This window comes from Osmerus mordax, chromosome 24 (genome assembly GCF_038355195.1).
Source record: "Osmerus mordax isolate fOsmMor3 chromosome 24, fOsmMor3.pri, whole genome shotgun sequence".
Classification (NCBI taxonomy): Eukaryota; Metazoa; Chordata; class Actinopteri; order Osmeriformes; family Osmeridae; genus Osmerus; species Osmerus mordax.
Genome location: NC_090073.1, coordinates 7,260,004 through 7,285,258, shown reverse-complemented (window position 1 = coordinate 7,285,258; position 25,255 = coordinate 7,260,004). Strand labels below are relative to the sequence as shown.

The 25,255-nt window shown below is 52.7% G+C and overlaps 2 protein-coding genes across 3 annotated transcripts in view; both read right to left on the bottom strand.

Moving 5' to 3' along the window:
- pdlim2 (PDZ and LIM domain 2 (mystique)) overlaps window positions 1-3,280 on the bottom strand; it is a 29,450-nt gene extending 26,170 nt beyond the window's left edge. For both annotated transcript variants that reach the window (XM_067227987.1, XM_067227988.1), the window contains exon 1: window positions 3,186-3,280. The gene's annotated coding sequence lies outside the window, so the exon portion shown is untranslated. The remainder of the gene's footprint in view (window positions 1-3,185) is intronic.
- A 1,567-nt stretch (window positions 3,281-4,847) lies between these two features.
- sorbs3 (sorbin and SH3 domain containing 3) lies at window positions 4,848-24,733 on the bottom strand. Its single transcript, XM_067228491.1, has 20 exons — window positions 24,575-24,733; window positions 18,296-18,364; window positions 16,920-17,111; window positions 16,596-16,668; window positions 15,679-15,815; window positions 15,291-15,354; window positions 14,272-14,349; window positions 13,951-14,066; window positions 12,020-12,067; window positions 11,787-11,888; window positions 10,983-11,041; window positions 8,701-8,783; window positions 7,541-7,602; window positions 7,342-7,388; window positions 6,996-7,110; window positions 6,652-6,777; window positions 5,957-6,463; window positions 5,738-5,829; window positions 5,469-5,575; window positions 4,848-5,288 (listed from the first exon to the last, which is right to left on the bottom strand). Exons 2-20 carry the CDS (start codon window positions 18,305-18,307, stop codon window positions 5,227-5,229), a joined length of 2,082 nt encoding a protein of 693 aa, XP_067084592.1. The 5' UTR covers window positions 18,308-18,364; window positions 24,575-24,733; the 3' UTR covers window positions 4,848-5,226.
- Between the last annotated feature and the right edge of the window lie 522 nt (window positions 24,734-25,255).

Genomic DNA, 25,255 nt, shown 5'->3' with positions numbered 1-25,255 from the left:
AGACAGAGAGACAGAGAGAGACAGAGAGAGAAAGGGAGAGACAGAGAGAGACAGAGAGAGACAGAGAGAGACAGAGAGAGAGAGAGAAGCTTATAAGCATGTTGGGTTCCAGACTGACTGTTTGGACATGCAAGTGTCCGTCTTACAGAAAGTGATAAACATCAAATCAGTCTCCGGCCCCTGGCCTGCCACAGCACCTTGACGAAGACAGTATTCCACCCATGTGCTGTTAGCATGTGTTCTTCTGGGTAAGGGAAAACGTGATGATATGCTATTTAGAGGTAAGCTTTTGATTGTGAGGCAGTTTGGCTGAGGATTGAGGAGCAATTTAGATGCAGCCCACTTTATCATCCTAAAATTCCATAACTCTGACGCAATCAGACTTGATTAAAGTGCCCTCAGCTCACCCCTCAATCATCTCTGTTTACCGTGACTTCAAAAGACGTAATTTGGCGTGAAGACGTGTCTGTGGATGACTGTTCTGCAACGTGCCGCCACACGCCGGTGAATACGATGTGCCGTTTAGCAGAGGTAAACACAGCATGATGAGACTCGCACAACCCTGGGTCATCTTCGCTTTTAATGTGCGTGTCGCTACACCACAATTATTTCCTGTGATGGAAAAGGCCTGGGTGAAACGCCTCAGTTGGCACCATGGTCAGGGCCGGAGAACTTCCCTCTCCCCAGGCTCCAGACTGCTCCACTGGGCTTCATACAGACACACAGGTCCCCCTCTCCCTTCTCCTGGAAGCCAGGCACAAAGGCCAGTGGATGGAAATGGACCACGAAAACCAAACTCCCAGGGTGCTAATTCTGGAGGAAAACTATACAATTGACATAGCAGATGTAAATACATTCATCTGGAGTTTTTTTTCTGGCCCACGCTTTGATGTGAACCAACCCTCTCTCAGGACTGTCTTGAGGCTCCAGGGCAGGGCATGACTCGACCTTGCACTGTTGTGAAGGACACTCCCTGAGGGGGAGAACGGCGGTGGATACCTGACTCCTGTGGACGCACGCCCACTGAGCAAGCGAGGGAAGAATGCGTCAATGCGTTTGGCGTCTCGAAAAAGGCCAAACGGGGGTGTCATAACATTCTTCACATTCTCTCACCTACTAATCACACCTTCAATACACTTGGGAGAACTCCGTCACTAAGGTGATGGAGACACATCAAATAAAAACAGAAAGGTTCCAAGTTTAACGAGGCAGATAGGGAGTAGCTAGTTAATCCACAGTTAAAAAAGCCTACAGCATTGCGCTGGCTGATTCAGTCATTATCATCATCGTCGTCATCATAGCAGAAAGGGCTATTATAGACTGTGGGTTACTCCCTCGGAAATGGGGATGGTCACAGGCTAAATCCACACTGTCGCACAATGGCAGCAATATGCGGAGACTCAAATTAAAGGGCAATCATATTTTTCCCGTGTGTGACAATAGGGCAGGCTGGCTTGGGAGCGTCAGTGCTGTGGGCGGCTGTGCTGCCTGGCCTCTACGGTGAGCAGGACGAGGGCATGGCTCTACTTATCTCATCATCATGAGGATGGGGGGGGATCGTGTTACTGGTGTTAAGCCCTACACAGACTCCCTATGAGGAACAGTAATCAGGCCTCCTTACCATGGCCCATTAGACAGCCTATGAACCACAGACAGGAGGGGAGGAGAGGAGAGGAGGCAAAGCAACCACAGCCAAACCACAAGCTCATCACATCCGCTTTTCTAAATATCCTCTTGCAGCGGTGCATCTCTGCAGCGAATTCAGCCGCAGCTACCGACACTGAGCAGCGAGCCACTGAGATGGCAAGGAGCAAGGAGGCTGGAACGTTCTGCGGTGAGGAAGGAGACTTCCAGAACGGTCACAGCGGGCGAGAAGCAGGGAGCGCAGAGCGCACACCTCCGGAGACGCTCCTCACCCCTGCTGAGGGCGAAACCACGAAGCTGTCGCAGGCGAGGGCGAGAAACAGAGTCGTTTTTTCCATCATCCAGACCTCTCCAGATAGTACCGCAGTGCTGTTTCCTGCACGGCAGGCCGTGTGGTTCTGTGCAAGATCTGAGAGGGAAACAGTGCTAGGTAGACCCGATTTAGACGAGAGAGGAAAAGGTTCTGATGGCCTTACTGCATTCCACCACAGGGACTACAGAGAAGGGCTTTCTAGCGAAATTTGCCAAATGAAACAAATGAAAAATGTTTCCACAGAGGCGCTGGCTAAATGCGCTGGCTTGCGTAACCTTGTCTGAAAAGCCACTACTTTGCTGTGTCCAAAATTACAGTGGTCTGTTTTTGTCCCTACGTTGGTGCAGTTGCTGATCCGTTTTCGGTAAAAGCCTAGCACTGTCAGGAGTAAGAGAGGCTGAACCATCAGGATAGCAGTCCTACTGAGACTGAGAAGACGATGACAGACTCAAGCTCCAACACAATGGAGACGTTCTGTACTGAAGCAGGGCAGAACCAGCAGAGAGGGGCAGGAGGACATGGAGATTTACTGGGGCATCTATGAGTCAGCCCTGCGACTTACCCCTGGGTACAGAGCAGTCTGTGCTGTTGGCACGCAAGGCAAAAACAGGGGACTGCTGTGCTTTAGAGTAAAGATGATGAAAAAGGCATTTCTAAAGAGTTGGCTGAAACTTGGACCGCAATGACCCGTAGCTTTCACCAGTCCTTGCTCTGAGAAAACCACTTACTTGGGAGGGGTAGACAAGACACTAATGATAGCTTGTTGGGTTCACCAAATGGGTCAGCGTGACAGACATATATACCTGTAGCTATCCATACTGTACTGTACATCATCTTGATTGACAGGTTGCAAAGGCAGCATTCTCAAAGGCTTTGTACTACAATTTACTTAGTCAAATTAATCACCTATTTCATCAGAGTCAAAACAAGCAGTGACGGAAGCATTGGAAAATGTATTTGTTACACTTCAAGGAAAACACACCTGTCGGCACTTTAACAAGCATTCACAATATGTCTTGTTGCATTGTACATTTTAGTAGTAATTTGTCAATTAAATCTAATTAAAACTGAGAACAGCAAGCACATTGTAAAAATAATGTTCAACTTGTTTACAAATCCCCATTCCAAAGTAAATGTTGGCCGAGCCGAATATCGTTTAGTTAGATCAATTACAATCTTCAAGGTCTTCAACGGTCTTTAACTATATTTGTGGAAAATGTTCACTCACCAAGGTAACCTGAAAGATGTGAAGGCAATCAAATAGCGCGTGTACACCTGCGGGTCCGTAGCGGTGCTGGTGAACATCAATGCGCGCAAAAAAAGCGACAAGGACTAAAACCAGAAATAAACAGGATTCTCCTTTCTGTATCCAAACGTATAAAAAAGACAGTCCTTTCCTTGTCTTTTTCACAGTTAATGACAACGACCTGGCCCCGACGCGCTGGAGACAACTTCACCTCGGCGTATGAGAACGGTTAGATACCACCTGTGGATATGCGAGATGAGGGACAAGCTCACGTGGCCATGTGCGGTCATCAAAATAAAGGCTTGACATAAGCAGTGATGCGGGGCGGGTCTAATAAGGGGTGGGTGATAATTGAGACATTACATTCAAGAATGTACTCGTTTGGTTCTGTTCAAGTGCGCCATCTACAGTCTCATTTTCCACAAAAGAACATAATGACAAACACAAATCTCTACGGCGACAATATGTGCAATCATTTGTTTAAGAAGGTGTTGTAAAATGCAAAAATCAAACCTACTAATATAATCACAAGATTGTTTATTGTTGTTATTCAGAAGTGTGTACCATGTATTGAGATACAATGTTTTATGAGGAAATATATTATATTTCTAATTTCATACATGGTTAAACTCTGCACAATCATAGTTTGTGACTACAATATGTTTTAATTGTATTATTTTACAGTAAAATTATGAACAGTTAAGAAACTATTGAAATTTGATGCTGGTTTTAGAAGGTCATTGGGTCTACTGTTGCCATTGGTTACACTGATCAACACAGCTGTTTATTATTCCAAAGCAAAAATGTTAGCAAAATAACATCAGAATATAATAACAACTTTAAGAAACTGTTTGCAGAGGAAACCCGTCTATCTTTTTTCTCCTGACATTCAACTTCCACTGTCACCCTAAACTCTGACAGTTTTCTCTACCCGCTTACTGAATAAGTTGATTGAGGATAACAACATACAGTATAGTACATTTATATCTTGAAGGCATTATTGGTATTTATTCTAAGACATATGGTATACAACAGCCTCCTTATTGGCAAGCACCGATTAGCAAAGACCATTTATATTGCTAGTGAATTAAAAAAAAACAACAGGTATCCACTGGTGGCACTGGGCGGCCATGACAGCATTTTACTGCAGTCTTGGACTCATCCGGGATTTTTTTTATAGATCTGAAAATCAAAGCGGGGGGAAGACATTTCAAAGACCACATTCATCTCGTCATGACATGATACCGTCTGAGGTCACATGGCACCATTCGTCCCTCTGTGCCCGTGTGTGTTCCGTTATGGCCCGGTTGTGGAGAAAAGTGCTGAGCGTGTTCTGCTTAGTCACAGTGCCGAAGCACACAGCCATAACACACAGACATGCGGAGACAACAGACCCGTCTGGAGGATGTGATTCCACCGCTAAGCGAGGCTCTGCTGGAGTTCACCTGTGGAAGGAATGAGTGAGCTTTCACCACAGTAAACGCTTGTGGTCGAGGGGCAAAAGAAAAGTCTTCCACTGCAATGGAAACAGCATCCTCAGCACTCTGTTCATCCATTCAAGCTGACTGTGAGTGTGTGTGTGTGTGTGTGTGTGTGTGTGTGTGTGTGTGTGTGTGTGTGTGTGTGTGTGTGTGACTGTGTGTGTGAGAGAGTACACGTGCGTGTGTGAAAACACTCCATGTCTAGTCAACAGTGGAACACACATGCTGAGAGGTGAGATAGAGAACCACACAGTGTTTCAACCTCCAGCCACAGACTGGCGGGTCAGCACAGCCGTGGTGGGGGTCCCTGACTGGGGGGTCAGCACAGCCGTGGTGGGGGTCCCTGACTGGGGGGTCAGCACAGCCGTGGTGGGGGTCCCTGACTGGGGGTGCACATGCAGGCTGGACCGCTCCCCGGGTGGACTAGGACAGGGGTGGAGGGACGCGTGGGGTTGGAGTGATCTGGTGAAGCAAGCTGGTCTAAAACAGTCATGGTTCTCATGTCCAAGTGGTGCAGGTGGAGGAACAGGGCGGGGGTGCACTTAGACGGGTGCCACATAGTTCCCCGGGAACGTCCCAAAGGCGTGGGTCCTTTCTGACGTACCTAGAGAACAAGAGGAGCACTTGCTGTCAAACACGACATACATTCCCACTCCCTTAGTCATGTCATTGTAGACGTAGTCTCATTTTGCTACCGATACATTGGAGATGTAGTACACCCTAATGTCCAGTGGAGGGCAGACTCATCCCTTACAATGGAGGGGAGGTTTTGACAGCTCCTTACCTACAAACCAGCCATCGTCACATTTCTCCATCACCTGGACGATGTCCCCCTCCTTCAGTTCCAACTCGTCTCTGTTCTGGGGCTTGTAGTTGTAAACAGCTTTGTATCTGCCAGAACACAGAACACAGAACAAGAAGCTTGAAAACTTGTCTGACAGGAACAAAAACATTTCCCTAAGTGAAAGGAACCATTTTGAAGAAGTTGACAGTTGATTTCAGCAGACATGGATGCAGTTATAGACAATCAAAGTGTGTACTGTTTGGACTCACGGTTGCCGTGGCACCACCGTGGCTCCAGAACGGGCGTGCGTGTTGGAGTTGACGTGTGGATGTGATCCGGGGGGATGTTTGGTGCTTCCATCCTAGAGCAGGAAATGAGAGAAAATGGTTCAAATAAATGACCTTAACCACACACGGATATACATATCAGGCCTTAGTCATGCCCAGTCCCCAGTCATAAAGCCAGAGGCTTCGCTAAGAGCAACACACCTGAGGGAGGTTGTTGTATTTGGGGCTACTAGCTGGACCAACTCCTGGTCTGTGGGTGGATGCAGCCATGTGATTGGACGGCGAAACAGCTCTACCTATGGAATTCTGGGTCGCTGGATAAGCCCCGCCCCAGTGGCTGTTCTGTGGGGTGGGGGAGGCGGGGTTGGAGGCAGGGTGAGGCCAGTGATTGGTTGCTTCTTTGGCTATGAAGGGCTGGGTGGGTGAGGGGGAGGAGGGCTTCAGGGGGGAGTATCCAGGCTCCGGGCTGAGGGAGGCAGGGGTGAAGGGGGAGCGAGGGCAGGGGGAGTGGAGGGGTCGTCCGGGGCTGGGAGGCTCCGGGGAGGTGGGTGACATGGGGCAGGCAGGGTAGTCGTCGCTGGACTTGGTGCGGGGCATCTTGTTGACCTGGACGTAGGAGGTGGGGAAGATGCCGCTCCGGCTTGTCCCGGAGATCCTGCCCTCCAGCCAGCTGTCGTCCACACGCCGGGTCACGCAGATCACCTCGCCCTGACACAGGGAAACACACAGGCAGGCGTGAAGAAACCTCTCGAAACAACACACGCGAAACGTCCAGGGACAAGAACAGGAGAACGCGGTCGTTCACTGTAGGGGAACTCGCTGTCCTGTTTTAAGACGCTCTCTAAACTGGACGGGTGCTGGAAGTCGGCGAGGGGGGGGGGGGGGGGGGATGTCACCTTGCGGAAGGGGAGCTCCACAGGGAGGTCGGCGTTGAAGTTGAAGAGGGCCACGGCCTCCCCGTATTCCACCACCTGGACGGAGGGGGACTTGATGGGGGTGGGCTTCTCCGTGGGGGCCAGAATCTGAGGAGGGGGGGGGGGGCGGGGTGGGGGGGGGGGGGACACAGTCAATCATAACGTGCAAACAGCAGGATGCGGTTCTGCTTAAACACACCACGTGCCAGGTTACTGAAGCGATGCTAGGTTAAACACACACGGACGGACGGACACACGCTCACCTCGCTCACATACGCACTCCCTCCCTCCCTTCCTCACACACATTGGCTCCCTTGGTCACTCACCTCCACATAGGTGGTGGGAAAAATGCCAGCTCTCCCATGATGCTCCCCTTCAAACCAGTTGGCGTCGACCTGCCTGTGGATGTAAACGATGTCTCCTTTCTGCAGAGGCAGCTCCCTGGGAACATCAGACACAGCGGGCGCACGGATTACAGACAGACCTCTGTGTCGTCGCATGTGCATTTCTTCCTAAGCGATAGTGGATGTTTCTGTGGGCTTTCCTTGAAACTAAAGGACACATTGGATCAACTTGAATGTGTCTTTCCGAGATGGGACGTTGTAACGACGTTGTAACGGTGCGGGCATATCCTCGGTGACATCACCTCAGACCAGCTGGTAGGGGACTCACTTGGGTGACTGTGCCTGGAAATTAAACTTGGCTCTCGCTGCTTTCTTCTGCACAAAGAAACACATGAAAAAAGGGGTTACATTCTCCCAACTGCCAGGCAAGGCACCATGGGTAGACAATGTGTGTGAGGGTACACAGTGTGTGTGTGTGTGTGTGAGTGTATGTGTTTGTGTGTGTGTGTGTGGGTACTGTGATATACCTTTTTCTCTTCTCTCTTTGGTGGAAAGTCCATGGTGTCTGAAGCAGGGGCCAGACGCTCTACTGCAGAGACAAGAGCAGGGTGAGGACAGGGGGCACCGGAGAGACACCCCCAAACGGACCCCCCCAGACAGAGCCCCCCAAACTGACCCCCCCAGACAGAGCCCCCAAAACTGACCCCCCCAGACAGAGCCCCCCAAACTGACCCCCCCGACAGAGCCCCCCAAACTGACCCCCCCAGACAGAGCCCCCCAAACTGACCCCCCCAGACAGAGCCCCCCAAACTGACCCCCCCGACAGAGCCCCCCAAACTGACCCCCCCCAGACAGAGCCCCCCAAACTGACCCCTCAGGCAGACCCCCCAAACTGACCCCCCCAGACAAGGGCTGGTTCAAAGAAGAGCGCAGTCAGTCGATGGTAAAACCAGAGTCTTGATCAGGAGATGCGATAGTGTGCAGCATTTGTTTAGTCTATCTTCAAACTTTGTTGTCAAACCCAATTTAAATATTCATACAACTATAAAAACAGTGAAACCGCGAGTATACAGTTCAGTGCTTGTTATTCAGAATCTCACGGCCTTCTGGGCAGCTCCCTGAACAAATCTCCAAGAAAAACAATTGGATAAAGCTAATCTATAATCACCACTTCCCGCCCCTCGTTTCTATTTTCTGTGCTTCCTCCCCACCCCTGGCCTCTCTCTCTCTCTCTCTCTCTCTCTCTCTCTCTCTCCCCTCTCTCTCCCCTCTCTCTCTCTCTCTCTCTCTCTCCCTCTCTCTCTCTCTCTCTCTCTCTCTCCCCCTCTCTCTCTCTCTCTCTCTAGTCTCTCTCTCTCTCTCTCTCTCTCTCTCTCTCTCTCTCTCCCCCTCTCTCTCTCTCTCTCTCTAGTCCTAGATTGAATTGCATTCTGGAAGTTTCTACCAAATGGATGTTTCATTGATTAGATCACTTGACCTGTGAATAGGCTCATAGAGGAGGCCATCCCAACAAGCTACAGTAGTGCAGGCTATATAGCATGTATTGCTGCTCGTTATTTGACCAGTCTTTGTTTGAATTGCTCAACTTCCTGTTAAGTTGTTTGAGGCGTGTGTGTGCAGATGTGTGTGTGTGTGTGTGTGTGTGTGTGTAGATGTGTGTGTGTGATGAGGCTGGGCAGACTCCTACCATGTGTGGGACTGGAGGCTGTCCTGGGAGCAGACGTGAGGACAGCAGAGGGATTGAGGGGCCGGCTGACAGCAGGCACAGAGCTGAAACAAACAAGGACAGCGTATCTCTTCATCACCATGTCTCCTCACCATCAACTCCAAGCAGAGAGATTAAGACACCAGAGCACATCCCTGCACTGAGGGGGGGCTGGGGGGGAGGGGGGGGGGGGGGGCTGGGGGGGAGGGGGGACGACGACACACATTTGTCCTGCTGGGTCTGGTCTCTGGGGACAGGGACACATTTGGTCAACAGGCCCGGAAACATCTGGGGGCGTTTTGCACCAGAGATCAAACAGAGATCCCGGCAGGCGCTGGAGAGTGTGTGGACGAGTCTCCCTCTGTGTTGTTTTGACAAATATGGAGGGATAAACCCTTAGACTAAAACATCAAACCAACTCAAGACTTCCATCCCAGGACAGCCCCAGCCCCGGCCCCAGCCCCAGATCCAGCCCCAGCCCCATCCCCATCCCCAGATCCAGCCCCGGCCCCATCCCCAGCCCCAGCCCCGGCCCCGGGGTCTACACGGGCATCAAGTCTAAAGTGTTCCTGCCATGTGTGCAGCTGTCTGTGTCTGCCTGTAGTCAAACAAGGCCGGATGGCAGGATGCAGTAAAAACCTGCCATATTCTCACCACAGTATGTTTTCATTTTGCATCTCTGTGCCAACCAGGTTTACTGGCCCCAGAAGGCCCGAGGAGGTGGGAGGTGAGGAGGAGTGTGTGCGTGTGTGTGTGAGGGGGGGGGGGGGGGGGGCAGGTAGGCCAAAACACACAAGTCCAACATAGCAAACAACGACCCCGGGAGAGCTGCCCAGGAATGCGGTACCCTCGAGGTGAGAAATACGCAGCGATGCCCTCGTGACCCGACAAACGCTGGACTTGAACCTGCTTAAAGCTCCACGGCGTCTCCAAACCCCACGGCCCAGCGGCCGAGGACATGGACCTCCTCCCTGCGGGACCCGGCGCTGCAGCAGGGAACCCTGGGAGTTTTTGGAGGAAGCGGGCTACGGTGATCGGAGACAGCGCAGGTTCATCCGTGGCAGCGTGGGGGTGGGGGGTGGGGGGGGGGGTCTGTGTGATGGATAGGGTACACCCTGTCCTGCAACTGTCCACCCTGGGTGAAGCAACCTGCTGTGTAAGTGGATTAGGAGAAGGGGAGGGGAGGGGAGCTCAGAGGAGGTGAGGTATGTGGACGTGAGCCAGGGCCTCGAGCGCTAATGAACCTGTCCCGGTGTTACCCCTGCTCGGGGCACTGCCTTCTGTCCTTCACACACACACACAAACACGCACACACAGATGAGCCTCAGAGTGGGAGATAGTGTGGGGATTAGCCGGCAGACTAGACGACAGTATGGTGTTGTTTGTGTGTGTGTGTGTGTGTGTGCTGTGAGTGGGGGTGGCTTTTAGAATCTGTAATAGCCTTGTTCATTGGATTGATCCTCACAGCTATGTTTCTAGCCCTGTGTAGCCCTGTGTGTGTGTGTGTGTGTGTGTGTGTGTGTGTGTACAGCCACTGTAAAAGCCTGTCAGAGTTGTGAAATCGCGTCCAGGGTCGCACCCTCTTGTGCCAAGACAACAGCAAACAAATTACAGTTCGACAGAAGTTGGCATGCCATGGCCTGAACTGCTGTCAGCACAGATCCTACAATCCTCTTCATCCCACTCTAACACTCACACAGAAATAAATCCAAAGTTGATGTCTGGTTTGACTAAAGCAGAATTAAATATCCTTCTTTTGATATTAAACATGTTATTTCCTCCTCATTTAATGGATGACAGAGGTGAGTGTGTATCACCTGATGCCAGGACACACCTCAGACATGCAAGCAGGGCTGCTTTGGGGTTTTTGTATCACAAACGTTGTCTGTTTCAGCTAGAAACCCTGCAACTCCACACTGCACAACATCGCTAAAGAGCTACTCACACCCCATTAACCCCCCTGGATATCATGAGACAGATCTCACAGCCTTCTGCTTCCACACACACACACACACACACACACACACACACACACACACACACACACACACACACACTCCCACACACTCCCACTCATTCCCACACACACACACACACACACACTCCCACTCATTCCCACACACACACACACACACACACTCCCACTCATTCCCACACACACACACACACACACACTCCCACTCATTCCCACACACACACACACACACACTCCCACTCATTCCCACACACACACACTCCGAGGTAGTGCTGACGCAGCCACCCACCTGTTGTCGCGCGCTACTCCTGTCCCAGGGCCAGATCCTGGATCAGCGGGCGGGACAGCCTGGAAACAGAGACACACAGAGAAGGCAGGTCAGCTCCCCGCTGCTGTTTGAGGAACCCAGAGGAACTCTCCCAGCTCCAGGCTGCCGGAGCAGAGGAGGAGGCCCCTCCCCGTGGAGCTCCTGGGGGAGGGACAGATCCCCTGGGTCCTAGTGTCCCTGAGATGCACGGCCAACTGGGACTCTATGAATGGTTTGACTAAGGAGGCCCCTGACCACGCATAGCTGACTAGATGAGGCTGATCAGGCCTGTGGGGGGGAATCGAAACCGACACTCATCAAAGCATGTTTGGATTTAGCCTGGAGTCAAGTAACACAAGCGGAGACAGAGGAGTTGAGAGGTAAGGGCGATTGTGAGTGGGGTTTTTGACTGGTTGTGTTTGCAGGGAGGTGGTAAAGGGAGTGGGGAGAGTGGCAGGGGGGTGGGAGGGTAGACTGTCTGAAGGTTGAGGGAAGAGGGGGGGAGAGGGGGCAGCAGATCCTCCAAGTGTAGAGCAAGCAGGTCCCGGGGTGTGAGGAAGGGGGTGTTGGGGGGGGGGGGCACAGGGGGGGGGGGGGGGGGGGGGGCGCAGCGGGGGGGGGGGGGGGGGCAGGGTTGCACGCAAGGCTGTCTGACCGAGTTCTTCATCAGCTTGTTAGATCATCCATGCAGAGGCACGTGATGGACCAAGACCATCTCTGGTGGGGTGGGTGAGGGAAAGGGAGGGAGGGAGGGGGTGGGGGGGTCACGAGGCGGGGGCTCAGTACCTCACCCCGGCCTCTGCGCTGCCTCTTCTGGGAGAGCTTATTCTCCAGCCCCTGGATGTCCATGTCCAGCTCGGCCTCGAAGCGGCTCAGCTCCGAGTGGAGCTGAGGGCGGGAAGAAACATCCACTGAACACAGCATCGACTGGAACTTGATGCACACACACCTACACGCCTGCACAGGTACACAACGTACACAGACACACACATCGACACGGATCCACGCGCAGTACTCACCTCTATAGAAGAGGAGCGGGGTTTCTCAGGCTCTCTGTGTACTGGAGCCTGGGGAGAGGAGGCACACACACACACACACGCACACGCGCACACACACATACATACACACACACACACAGTGAGCACAAAAGCACAGCGACAATGGAGCGAACACATTCAGAATAGGTCACGGAAATTAGATGAGGAACTAATTACACACATTCTGCCGATGACTCTATAAGCCTTTAAGTGTCGCCACTGTACATTCCTAAACGGGAGTTTCAGCAGACAGAATTACGATCAAATCTGATTTAGCTCATTGACTACATGAGTGCTTGACCAGTCGGCTGGCGCTGAATGCCTTGGGTCCCTCATTAGGAAGACTGATGACCCGTGGATGCCAGACCGAGCTGGACCCAGCGTTACTTTAAAAGGGTAAAACAAGAACCCCAGACTCTTCCTTTTTTCACGTTCCGTGTAATACCCTGGCAGAATGTGAACGTCCGCGACGCCAAACAAGCCGTCCCATCAGCCGGCGCTTCGCCACGGGCAGATTTACGAGGCGTGATGTCAGAGACGAGGACCGCAGCCCTGATAGCGCCTCGGCTGGTGTTGCTGCGTGTGTGAGGCGAGTGGAGTCTCCAGGACTGCTGTGGTCTAGTACAACGCAGTGGATATACATGCTGGGGCTCTCCCTCCCTACCCGTGCCGTCCCCAGATCACGTACGGCATCGCCGCTCACTCGGCAGGGGAGAGATCAAAGGAGTTTTCACGGGCGGGCACGGAGGCCGTCCGCGAATGCTCGTCCACCGGCAGAAGACAGAGGGGGAGGAGCCCGGGATTGGACCTCCGACCCAGAGGGAAATGAAACAGCCGAGCGCGGCCGCGAGCCATCACCCCCACCACGAGAGGTTAACACCATAACACAGATCACAAGATGCCTCCCGTGAGGACGGGGGGGGAGGGGGGGCGGGCGGTGAGGGGGGAGGGGGGGGGGGGGCGCCACAAAGATTTCTTTTCTTCCCCCAGCAGCGAGGCGCCGGGTTTGGGCCGCGCCACATCTGAGACGTGGCGACGAGCGGGCCCAGAGGTACCACACAAGGCTACACACAGACACACACACAGACACACACACACAGACACACACACACAGACACAACACACACACAGACACACACACAACACACACAGACACACACACAGACACACACACAGACACACACACACACAGACACTCGTGCAGTCCACCGAGTTCCCCTGAGTAAAATAATACAGTCCTGTGTGTCACCCTGTCAGCATCAACAAGCAGTTAGGCTGTCGTCTCGTAACCAGACCACGGTCGTCCAAGGAAATTCCTCCGGTAGCCACATGCCTTTACTTGTCCCAGTAGGAGAGGCGTGTGTTTGGGCCTCTGAATGAAGAGGGAAAACACACCTGGAGGAGTGCCATTGTGCATGACCACATTCAGCAGCAACGGATTAGCTCGCGTGAGAAGGTGCAATGTCGCGCCCTCCTGAGAGTTCTCCCGAGAGAGGCTCCCTCGGAGCTGGTCACAGACCCAACCACAGTCTCCTGGGAGAGAGATTAGGACCACTGGTCTGTCTCTGAAGCTATCTCCTTCAGGCTCTCTCGTACCATGCACGATACGACACTCACAACGACCTGGGAGTCAGGTGGCTGAGCGGTTAGGGAAGCGGGCTTGTAATCAGAAGGTTGCCAGTTCGATTCCCGGCCGTGCCAGATGACGTTGTGTCCTTGGGCAAGGCACTTCACCCTACTTGCCTCGGGGAGAATGTCCCTGTACTTACTGTAAGTGGCTCTGGATAAGAGCGTCTGCTAAATGACTAAATGTAAATGTAAATGTAAACCTGCGTTGACAATAACAAACCCCCCTGGGATGAAGGAGAGGTCTGGATATGTCCAGGGGCTTCAGTGTGGACTGGAGGTCCTACCTGGTTGGGGGTCACAGTGACGGTGTTCTGTCCGGGCTCAAAGTCATAGATGCTCCTGGGTTGAGAGTGCTGCTTCCCCTGGTCTAACTGGCCCTTCTCCATCGGCCAGCTTACTCCTGAAACACACACATATTATTAAGCATACACTCACATCCACACACCCACGCACACACACACCCACACACGCTCCCACACACACAGAGGTATATATAGAAAACAGCATCACAGAGTCTATCTATGGTGGTTTTTCTTTTTTCCGTGCTTGTGTAGTAGCAACAGATCCAGACTTGTCCATGCGGCCGTTCTGGAAGCTTCTCTCACCAGTCAGGCAGGGCCCCATAGGAGGTGAGGGGCAAAGGGATCCGGGCCGCTCTCCTTTCCTTCTGCTGCAGGGTTCTGCTTCCCTAAGGATCAGACCAGATAACACTCAGAAAGACAGGGCCTTCCCACGCCCAGGAACAGGGATCAGGGTCGTTCCAGTGGACTTACGGTCAGCAGGCTCCCTCTCTGAGTCGTCCAGGTCGAAGGTCTAACCGGGTCAGGGGAAGAAGTTCAAGTTTATCAAGAGTTAACTTATCGGCAAAAGAAATGCTTTTTATTCAGGGTTTTCCAACCGTGCAGACAAAATAGAATCAAATCTAAGATTTTAACCCATGGTAAAGTCAACAATGAGGGACAGTTCGTGTAATGCCACAAATCTACAGTACATAATTCATCTGTGCATGAATCACAACCTCATAACTCATCATAAGGATGCCCAGAGGTAGCATTCCTGCTGCGTGATTGTGCGACCGGCTCCCTCACCCCCCCCCCCCCCCCCCCCCCCCCGGGCCCACCCAGAGGGACAGTCCTGTCACTCCCACCCGAGCCAACGACAGCCAATCACACACTCCCCCCCCCCAGGCCTGGAAGATAGGAGTGTGAGATACCTACTTTTCTGCCTGTCTGCCAGCCTGCCTGCCTGCCTGACATCTTGTATTTGTCTGCTGAACTCCCCCAGACACCCCCAGAACAACCCTGGTGTCTAGACTAAGGACCATGGCACTGCCATCCTCCACACGACCAGGAGCAGATATAAACGTGGAGTGACGGTGGTAAGAATAGACAGGCCTAGGTTCGTAGACAGACAGAGAGACAGAGGGGTGGATGACATCAGGCTGCTGTGTTCCCCCCCTGTGCTCCTTCTGCAATAATCTGCCTTTAAGATCAGCTCCCCTAGCTGCTGACATTGATGGAAAGGAATTCTCTTTGTGGGACGGTGTGAGTGGGAGAGAGGAGAGGGGGGGATGAGAGAGGAGGGATGAGGGGAGGAGGGGAGGAGGAGGGAGGGAGGAGCCTACCTTCTGGCTTCTTGTGGATCTGTCTGAACATGCTCCTGTACCAGTCTCTGGGCTTGTTCACACTCTGGTGAGAGAGAGAGAGAGAGAGAGAGAGAGAGAGAGAGAGAGAGAGAGAGAGAGAGAGAGAGAGAGAGAGAAAGAGAGAGAGAGAGAGGGGGAGGGCAAAGAGAGAGGGAGGGAGCAGAGAGAGAGCGAGAAGAGAAGGAAGAAACAGAGTCAACACATCTGTGGACTTCACACCTTCCCGGAAGTAACAGCCCGGTGTGCTGCTCCACATGCTTGAGTACACACAGGACGACAGAGGAGAGAACAGCTACCAGCCTCTCCGATACTAATGCCTTCACACGGAACCAGTCCCACTGAATCATGCTCTCTGGGCTCGACTCACCGATCTGGATGCGATGGGCATCCCCGTCTCGTCCACGGGGCCGATGCCAGAGAACTTGATGAGCCTCTCCTCCCTGGTGGGAGCTCTGCGTGGCAGGGTGGCAAAGCCCCTGGACGACGTGCCGTTGGGCACCCCCCCTGCTCCAGACACAGGAAACTAGGGAGTCAGGTGGCTGAGCGGTTAGTGAAGCGGGCTAGTAATCTGAAGGTTTGCCGGTTCGATTCCCGGCCGTGCCAACTGACGTTGTGTCCTTGGGCAAGGCACTTCACCCTACTTGCCTCGGGGGGAATGTCCCTGTACTTACTGTAAGTCGCTCTGGATAAGAGCGTCTGCTAAATGACTAAATGTAAATGTAAATGACTAAATGTAAATGTAAACACATCTATTAGCCCCCCCCAATGCACTCATACTGGGGGGTGTCTTCCTAGCAGTTATGGGATATCTCGTATGTCATGTCCACCACTGGCCACTGGGGGGCCATCAAAGGCAGCAGTAAATCTTTCACCTGGTGGCTGGTTGTGTTTAACAGAGCAACACATTTGGTTCCAGTTACAGTGTCTAACTTAGGTGGTTGTGCTTTGGCTTGTTTGAAAGCTGCCAATGACGATTTTTTTCCTGTAAGGGAAGTTAGATTATATGGAAAATATGAAACTTTTAAGCGATGAAAAGTCTTTCGACATCACAGGAAACCCTGACCCCTACTTGGCAGACACAGAGAAACGAAGACAGCTCAAATCCTCTACTCTTTATCTCTCCCAAGAGGATACTGCCTCCCACACAACCAGGCCTCAAATAAAGCACAAATAATCTCAAACACATTGTTTGAAGGAATCAAAGTGCCATTCTAATGAGAAGCTTGACTTGATTTCATCTCAGCTACATTGTTTGTGTACCATATCATTGTTTGTTGACCATACCATGTGGCAGGGGGGGTCCGTAATAAGACCCAAAGCTGAGAGAAGTGGGGTCCCCCCCATTGGACTCTGACACCTGAGGAAACAGAAAAGAAAAAGACAAAGAGAAGAAAATATGATGATATGTGACATGAGGAGAGAGGCTTCAGTTTAGGGATATGCCCTGTCATACTTCATGAGTCCACAAGGTGGAGTAGTTGTATATTGGTTCGAGTCCAACCAGAGCCTAACCCGTAACATCACTAATAGCATCGCTAGCACCGCTACCTTAGCAGTAGTACTATGTTCACACCTGTTCCAAGTTCAGTGTGGGGGGGTGCAGCTCACCTTGTAGTCCCCAGATGGCAGCCGGGTGGTGCGGTAGGGGCTGAGAGGGGGGGTGGGGAGCCCAGGGGAGATGACCACCTCCTGGGTCAGATCCGGGGTGTCCGCGGGGGGCTGTTGCAGGCTGGGCGGAGCCGGATCTCCCGAGAAGACGATCCGAGATCCGTCGATGTGGTCCAGGACCTCCACGTGCCGCTGGTGACGGAGCAGAGAAGGCGTGGCTGACCAACCGCAACAACATAACCCCGCCCCCCACACCTCTCCCCCTGCCCTCCCACTCTCATATTCTCCTTCTCTCTCCTTCCCTCTGCTCTATCTCGCCCTCTATCACTCTCTCTCAATCTCTTTGCCAGTTCTCCTTCCCTCAGTCGCCATAGGGGGGGGGGGGTGTCAGGTGAGCATTGTTTCCCTCTGTACTAAAGGCTCTTGGTGCGGGGCGTCCAAAGCGAAAAGGTCCCTAATTTATTTAAAGCCGAGTCAGAAGAAAGTGTTGTTCCGCCCCCTTCATCATCTCTCTTGCAGCGGCAGGAGAAAGGCTTCTTTCAGGGCCGCGGTCGAGGGGGGTGGCGGGGTGGCGGGGTGGAGGGGGGCAGGCGGGGGCGGGGTGGGGGGGGGTAGGGGTGGTGTGGGGGGGTTGCTGAAACAGGAGAGGCCCATTATGAGCCCATTAACCAACCATTCAGTGGGCCCCAGTCTTCTCAGAACAGGGGGTGTGGCTGGAGCCAGCGGGGGCGAGGGGGGGGGGGGTCACTGAAGTTAACCTTAGTCAGCCCGCTCCCAGATCCACGCCCCCCCCTCCCTCGGTTTCCACGGCGACGGCCAGCCCAGCCCCTCCCCTCGGACTCCCCCGTGTGTTTGAGCGTGATGTCATAGCCTCTGTTTGGACTCTGCAGGCCATGGGAATCTCCCGGGTGTCTCAGTCGGGAGGGAGCTGTATCTAGTCCACCCTGACACGCCATTGTGAAGCGGGGACGGTGACGTAGCCATGGAAACTCTAACCTGTCCGGACATAACTTTCTTCTTTTTACAGACTTGTAGAGACAGGTGTTTTTCCTTGTTTAAAAAGGCATCCTGTTGTTGCGCCTCCCCTTGTTTGTGGTAGATTTACAAGATAACCAAGCTAGCAAAAACATCCCTCTCCCCCCCTTCCCCTGCTGAGTTTTTAACTGGATATACAAACAACAAACACATGCTTTTTGCCGCTTCAGACGGGTTTTACACGCAGGTTTTGTCTGTGTCGTTCTTTCATCTCAGGACTTTGTAGGCTACTCAGACTCAAACTCTTTGTGGTTCTGCTCTTTACGTAAATCACGAGGCCAGATACAAAAGACATCCCTGAGGAGGTGCAGAACTCATAAAGACAGGGAGCGTGTCTGTACCTGAGACTGCATGTCATGTGTTGAAGTCCAGCTCTTTCATCCGCAGGTTCAGCCTTTAACAGTAAGTCCCTGGTGGGCCAAAAACACACAAATAGATCATTGTTAGGATTACAAACCGTACACAAACAAATGTAGGCCAATGGAGCGAAGGTATGACTCAAGTTGACTTGATTCTGAATAGGCTCCTTGCTGAGCTATATAATGGATGATACAATGGGTTTATGTTCAGTGGTCAGTCTTGCTCACTTTCTCAATGTCAATGTTATTGGATTAGTGTTTCTGCAAGACAAGCTACCCTGCTGCTCTTACAGGCTGCATGGCCAGACAGACTGACGTTTCTTGTCGTTGTTCTTGAGTGAACACCTTCCACCTCATTGGGCTCCGTTCCTAAACAAATATACTGACAAGCAAATGCCTCCCTATGCTCGGTGAAGAAACGAATATCCTTTTTGTTGAGGTACAGAGGATTCTGTCCGAGTCATTCGAGAAGGTTTAAATGTACAGAAAGCCTACGGCATGTACAGTAATGCTGATGTCATAAATCAACAGGCCTGCCGAAAAACCTCTTCCGCCATAAATCCTGTTTGATATTACTGAGCTGACTTCCGTAATCCGTGATGAATGTTGTTCCCATTGTTTCACCAGGGAAAAGTTTTCTCCAGCCTCCTGCCCCCGTTACCACGGCAAAGGCCATGCAAAACAACAATGACTCATACGCTCCAGCCCAAGCCCCAGCCTCACACCCCAGCCCCAGCCTCACACCCCAACTGCAGCCCCAGCCTCACACTCGCACCTCAAGCTGGGGGGGGGGGGAGGAGAGGAACCGGGGGGAGAGGAGAGGAGCCAGGGGGGGAGGAGCCGGGGGGAGAGGAGAGGAGCCGGAGGGAGAGGAGCCGGGGGGAGAGGAGAGGAGCCGGGGGGAGAGGAGCCGGGCGGGAGAGGAGAGGAACCGGGGGGAGAGGAGCCGGGGGGAGAGGAGCCGGGGGGAGAGGAGAGGAACCGGGGGGAGAGGAGCCGGGGGGAGAGGATCTGGGGGGAGAGGAGAGGATCTGGGGGGAGAAGGACTGGGTGACAAGGTTCAGCTCTCCATCACAGGCACCTTGGAAAACGTGATTAGGCCCGGCTGGTCCCACATCAAAGGCAGGGCGGGCTGAGAGGGAGGCCACTTCCCCTCCGGTCCTCCACTGCGACCTGCCAAGGCCCATAATAACCCCGTCGGCATGGAAACCCTGGACGTGAGGCCCTCCAGCCCTGCAACCCTGGCCCCATGTGGCGCGGGACTACAGTAGAGGACTGATAAGTGATTCTAAACTTTTCCATTTGAGGTCAGGCTTTCTCCAATTTGAGTCTTGGCCAGGATGAGGGGGAGGATGAGGGGAGGTGGGTGTCCACGACTATTCCAGAGTGATGAGTGTTCCATGGAGTCTGTGTAAAGGAGTGCTGTGGGACTGTAATCAGGGCAGTCAGACAGATCAGAGCTCTCGCTCCCAGGGCTGAACAACCCCAGACCCCAAGCACGGCCGATGTCCTGCGGATTCACGTGTCCCCCTCTCTGACTCATCATCGCCCACGCAAGCTGTGTTACGCAACAGGGATGACGAATACAGATGGAGACACCAGTAGACTAAACACAGGCTCAACTTAAAAGCCCTCTCCCCGCACACATCACTCTTCCTCCAGCCGTGCAGGCTAGCCTAGACGTTTGGCTGCTTTTTCACCTCAGTCGGCTTTTAAAACGTCAATCTTCTCCCTTCTCCCCTCCCGGGGCTGTGAGGAACGGTGTTTATGTTATCACCAGGCTAGTGTGTCTGTAAGCCCTGCTCAAGCATCAGCATCCAGACCCGGACTCTAGAGCCACACGTTCACTCTGCTGAACCTCTCAGTGATAACTGGATTAGCGGGCGTGTAATGCAATTGGCATTTTTGGACAACCCGTCTTTCCACGTCGAGAATTAATCATTCGATGGGGCAAACAATTGCGATTCTTCTTCTCCTTCGCAGACACTGCAGCCTTTCAGGGCCTCTGGAGTAAGAAGGCGGCCTTGTGCCCGTACTGCATGTCATCCATTATGAGCGTTGTCACAGAAAAGACATCTAAGACGATTATGCGTGAGATATGGTATTAGCCTGCATTAGCTGCATTCAGGAAGAGAAAGAAAACGCTGTTCCGAGTGTTTACTTTGCTGAGGTTGATGAGGCACACAGTCGACACAGACATTAGAAGTGGTGCACCAACAATGTTTCTACATGAAGGAACGAACACTAGGAATTATGGGGGATACCACTTCAAAACTAAATGGAAAACGTGGACGAATCGGTGCACCAAGAGAGTTGTATTTCCCCCTTTGTTTTTGTTTGCACACTTGGCATTCAAGTCCCTCATTACCTAAATGAGTGTGTAGGTCTGTTGCTCTGCTCCTGGCTCACTCAGAGCTACTCTCTCTCTCTCACTCACTTTCTATATCTCTCTCTCTCACACACGCTCTCTCTCCCTCACTTTCTATATCTCTCTCTCTCACGCTCTCTCTCTCCCTCACTTTCTATATCTCTCTCTCTCACACACGCTCTCTCTCCCTCACTTTCTATATCTCTCTCTCTCACGCTCTCTCTCTCCCTCACTTTCTATATCTCTCTCTCACACACACTCTCTCTCTTCCTCTCCCCCCCTCGCTCCCTGTGTAAGCCGAGCCAGTCCACCCTAATAAGGCTAAAACAGTTCAGATATCTGGATCAAAATCCCTGTCCAGGACATCTGTGCTCCCCAGGATGTGTTTACTCTGAAACCCCCATACATTCTTATCTGGTTACCAGCATCCACACACCACACCAGGTTGACGTGGAGGGGATTCCTTCGAGCGATTTATGAGGTTGCTGGATATTATAAAGGCCATTTCGTGACGTCACTGCTACAGTATATGCGAGTACATCTACAGACAAGGTCTACAGTGGGTGTCCTTGTAAGGCGGCGGACATTTTAATCACACGATCTTCCCTCAGATATGTCTGGCCTCGAAATGTTCTAAGTAATGTCCAGCTTCGGCCAGGCGGTTTCTCTCTCATACACACAGCCCAAGTTAGGTGGAGTGAAAGCGAGTTGTTTTACGGCACTCGACCCCCTCTGAGAAAGGACAGCCTCGAGACAAAGAGTGAGGGACAAAGGGAGCGTACGAAAAGAGGATTCTGGATTGAGTGGGACTCTCGCGTGATGTGAAACATCTCTTCCCAGGGTACGTCATCTGGTCCATGACAGAAGCAGAGCAGCTGTGAGGCATCGGTACCACACGGAGACAGGAACGGCACTCACCATCTCAACATGAACTTAACACCACCATCCCGGTCACGCCGCAAACCGATACGGCCCGCTTTCGTTTCAAAAGACCCGCTTTTAAAAAACGGACTTGTCTGGTCACGTTTCACGACTCAGACGTTGGCGAGACAGCCCTGTTTCCTCACAGAGAGGTCACATGGTCCACCAGGAAGTAAAGTGTGTGTGATGAGGAGCCAAAGTAGAGCAGAGAGCCAGAAACGTTCTGGGATTCCCGACACAGGTCAGCACCGAGGTCAACCTCACCACACCCTTCCCATTCCTAGGATATCAAACACAGAGACGGTTAGAATAGAATGTGCGAGTAGAATGAACACAGAAATAGTGAGAGTAGAATGAACACAGAAATAGTGAGAGTAGAATGAACACAGAAATAGTGAGAGTACAATGAACACAGAAATAGTGCGAGTAGAATGGGGAAGGATGCACAAAAACACAGGCCACTTATTCAGCACTCAAGTGGTTGAGCACATCAGAATCAAATATCAAATCAGTTCTTCCGTCAACCCCTGTCCTCTCTCCGTTCTCCCTACCTCTCCTCCTGCTCTGGTGGGGTGCTTCTCACGCCTGGCCCCTGCCCCTGACCTCCTGCCCTCCTCCTCCCCTACATCGAGCTGCCAGCATGTTTCCCCCCCAGGCAGCCTGATCGTCAGGGTGACCAGTGAGGAGGGCTTCCTGCTGGGGCACAGCGTCCTGAAGGACCTGATCCCCGGATGGGAGCATGGGGACGTCTCAAGGGACGCGCGGGGGAAGCAAACAGCACATCCATGTCCTGAACTTGTCCCTCAGCCAAGCGTAATGGAAAATAGTTTTCAGATCCAAAGGCAGGAGGATGGATCCAAGATCCGCGGGGGCCCGACAGGGGCCGACTGCTGAGAAGAATCACAGCTTAGCGGTGCCAATCCTTTTTATTGGGTACCCCGATTTGACCTCTCCCTAAGAGCACATGGCGTATATCAACCAATCATGACTCGCTGACAGGGGCTCCATTGTTCCAGAGTGCCTCCTCATTGTGGAGCCTCCTCTAAGGCTTGTGTATCGGGGGCTGTGCTGGGCAGGGGACCATGTTAATCATTGACCCCCCCCCCCTCCCCCCTCCCCCCCCCCCCCCCCTAGATGGAGGGAACTGCAGCTCTGCTCAGTCCTGTGAACTGGTCCATGTCCAGGTTAGCCACTTGGCCCCAGGCGTCGTTCTGTTTGCTCCTGTATAACACACATAACACTCACAGCTGGCTTTACCAAAACAGTCGTCTCTCTATCGGCACGGGAGGGGTCTAATCATATCCCGTCTGAGTGGCTATTTCCTGAGTTTTCACACACCGTGTCAAAAGCATAACTAGCGTCTAGCACTCAAGCCTGGCAGAGAGAGAGAAGCCAGCCAAGCTGCGCCCTCCTGTTCAGACCCGTGCAAACCATCAGTGCGCGGTTACATAAGAACGTAACGCGACTTCAAACGGTCGACACCTTCACTTAAACTGGATGCTGATAGGCTGATTACAAACATTTAAGGGATGGATAAAACCCTCGTAAGGTGAGTCAGCGTGTTGCTATTCCACGCGTGTGCTCTTGATGGAGCTGCCCCCATCCCACTGCCTCCTCGCCTCTCCTGTGTGCAGCTTGGCAGATGCGAGAGAAAGCAGACCATAGACCATACAAGGACATGAAGCATGCCTGTTTATGATGAAACGTTACCGGGACATACGCACATTTCTCAGGAGGAAACTATTTCACCTCCTTGTACGGTGCTCCTCCCCTCTGTGACGGAGGGAGGTGGAGAGAGGCTGTGGGCTGTTTGTGGCTGTTTGTAAATAAGGATTACTGTTGGATCTTTCAGTCTAAATAACTGTGGTTCTGACGAAAGGCCATGAAGATGGCAGGAGGAGACACTGAAGAAGCGGTGGGGAGACGATGCGGGCCAGACTCGGCCTGTCTCAGCCGGGCAGGTTGTGCTCCCGCATAGCCTTTCACTAAACAACAATCGGACCGTGAGAGTGTGGTCAAGTACAGTCGCGACTGATTCAGATCCTCCCCGACCCGTCGTTAAGTGAAGGGGGTGGTTTTGCATGTTGTCGGTTTGCATACCGGGCTGTGGAGATGGGCCAGATAGGTCTCCCTGAGTATCATGGGGCAGGCAGATCTCAAAGAGCGATAGAGCGTCAAGGGAGAGGGTGGAGATCTGTTTGGTGCAGGCTCTGAGAGGAGCCACAGGGTGAGGGCTGGGGGTGAGGACTGGGGGGTGAAGGCTGAGGAGGGGAGGTGAGGGGGTGAGGGCTGAGGAGTGGGAGTAAGGGGGTGAGGGCTGGGGTCAGAACACAGGGTCAGCGTGTCCAGTCAGGAGCAGAGAGAGGCTCCAGTCTGACGTCCTCCTCACATAACTAACACAACTCTACAGGGCATGGCTAGCGTCTAACGGAACACGGACACCCTCTGGACATGACAGAGTCATGACACACTCGATCTCGAATCGCCCACTCCGTGAATGCCAAGTCTTCACGTGAGGGAGTTTCTCAGTGTTTCCCTCTCTTTAGTCTCCTCCACTCCGCCTCTCCTCCACCCTTCTAATTCTCCTCTCCTCCACCCCCGCACAGATACAGAACGTTATGACCACAGGACCATTACGAGATGGGCTCAGGCAGGAAGGCTCCAGCCCAGGTGGTGACTCATACTGTGTGGCCATCCTCCTCTCTCTCTCAAAGCCATGACACATTCCTGGGAAAGTCAGCAGCACTAATCCTGCAGATCAAGTGAGCACCGAGCGGTCAGGCAGGTTACTCAAGCCCTCAATAAAACACAGCAAACTACCGCCACACGTGATCACAAGGTTACTGTGTGTGTGTGTGTGTGTGTGTGGGTCTGACTAGGTTAGAAAGGAAACAAGCTTTCTCGTCACACTGCTGCCCCTTCAGTAGGATCAAGAGTTCTGTACTCACCTAGGTAACCAGTTCTGTACTCACCTAGGTAACCAGGCATGGGAAGCACAGAGAAACGTAGCTCTGGAAATCCTCTCTGCTCTGTGGAAGTTTCTGTGAACTTTCTGGAAGTTCCTTTCTGCTCTCTGGACCAAAAGTGTTGTGGGCAGTCCTGCTCCACTCCCTCTGAGACTCTCTCTCCCTCTCTCTCTCTACCTCTCCCTCTCACTCGCTTTCTCTCTGTCCCTCGCTTTTTCTCATCCCTCTCTCTCTCTCTCTCTCTCTCTCTCTCTCTCTCTCTCTCTCTCTCTCTCTCTCTCTCCCTCCCTGCCTCTTTCTCTTCCACCCACCCTCCCACTCTCTCTTTCTCTTCCTCTCTCTCTGCTTGCTCCTCCTGTGAAGGACTTCCCGGTTGACAAGCATTGCCATGGTAACCCCTGGTCACTGTTCACAAGCACCCCCCCCCCCCCTCCTGTCAGCATAGGGCTCCTTCAGTGAAGAGGACCCATTGTTGTGATAAGGTGATATTTCACAGTGCGGGGTTAAGGAAAGGGGAACAAGAATAGTTCATCACCTCCACCTCCCCAACACCCCAGAGTTTCCCTCACACTATCCCCCCCCTGCCTCCCCCCCTGCCTCCCCGCCCCAATCTCCCGTCCCCACCCTCTCTCCCGTGCCTCCCTCTCTTTCGTGTGTATTCGTGTGTGTGTGTCGTGAGGGCGCACA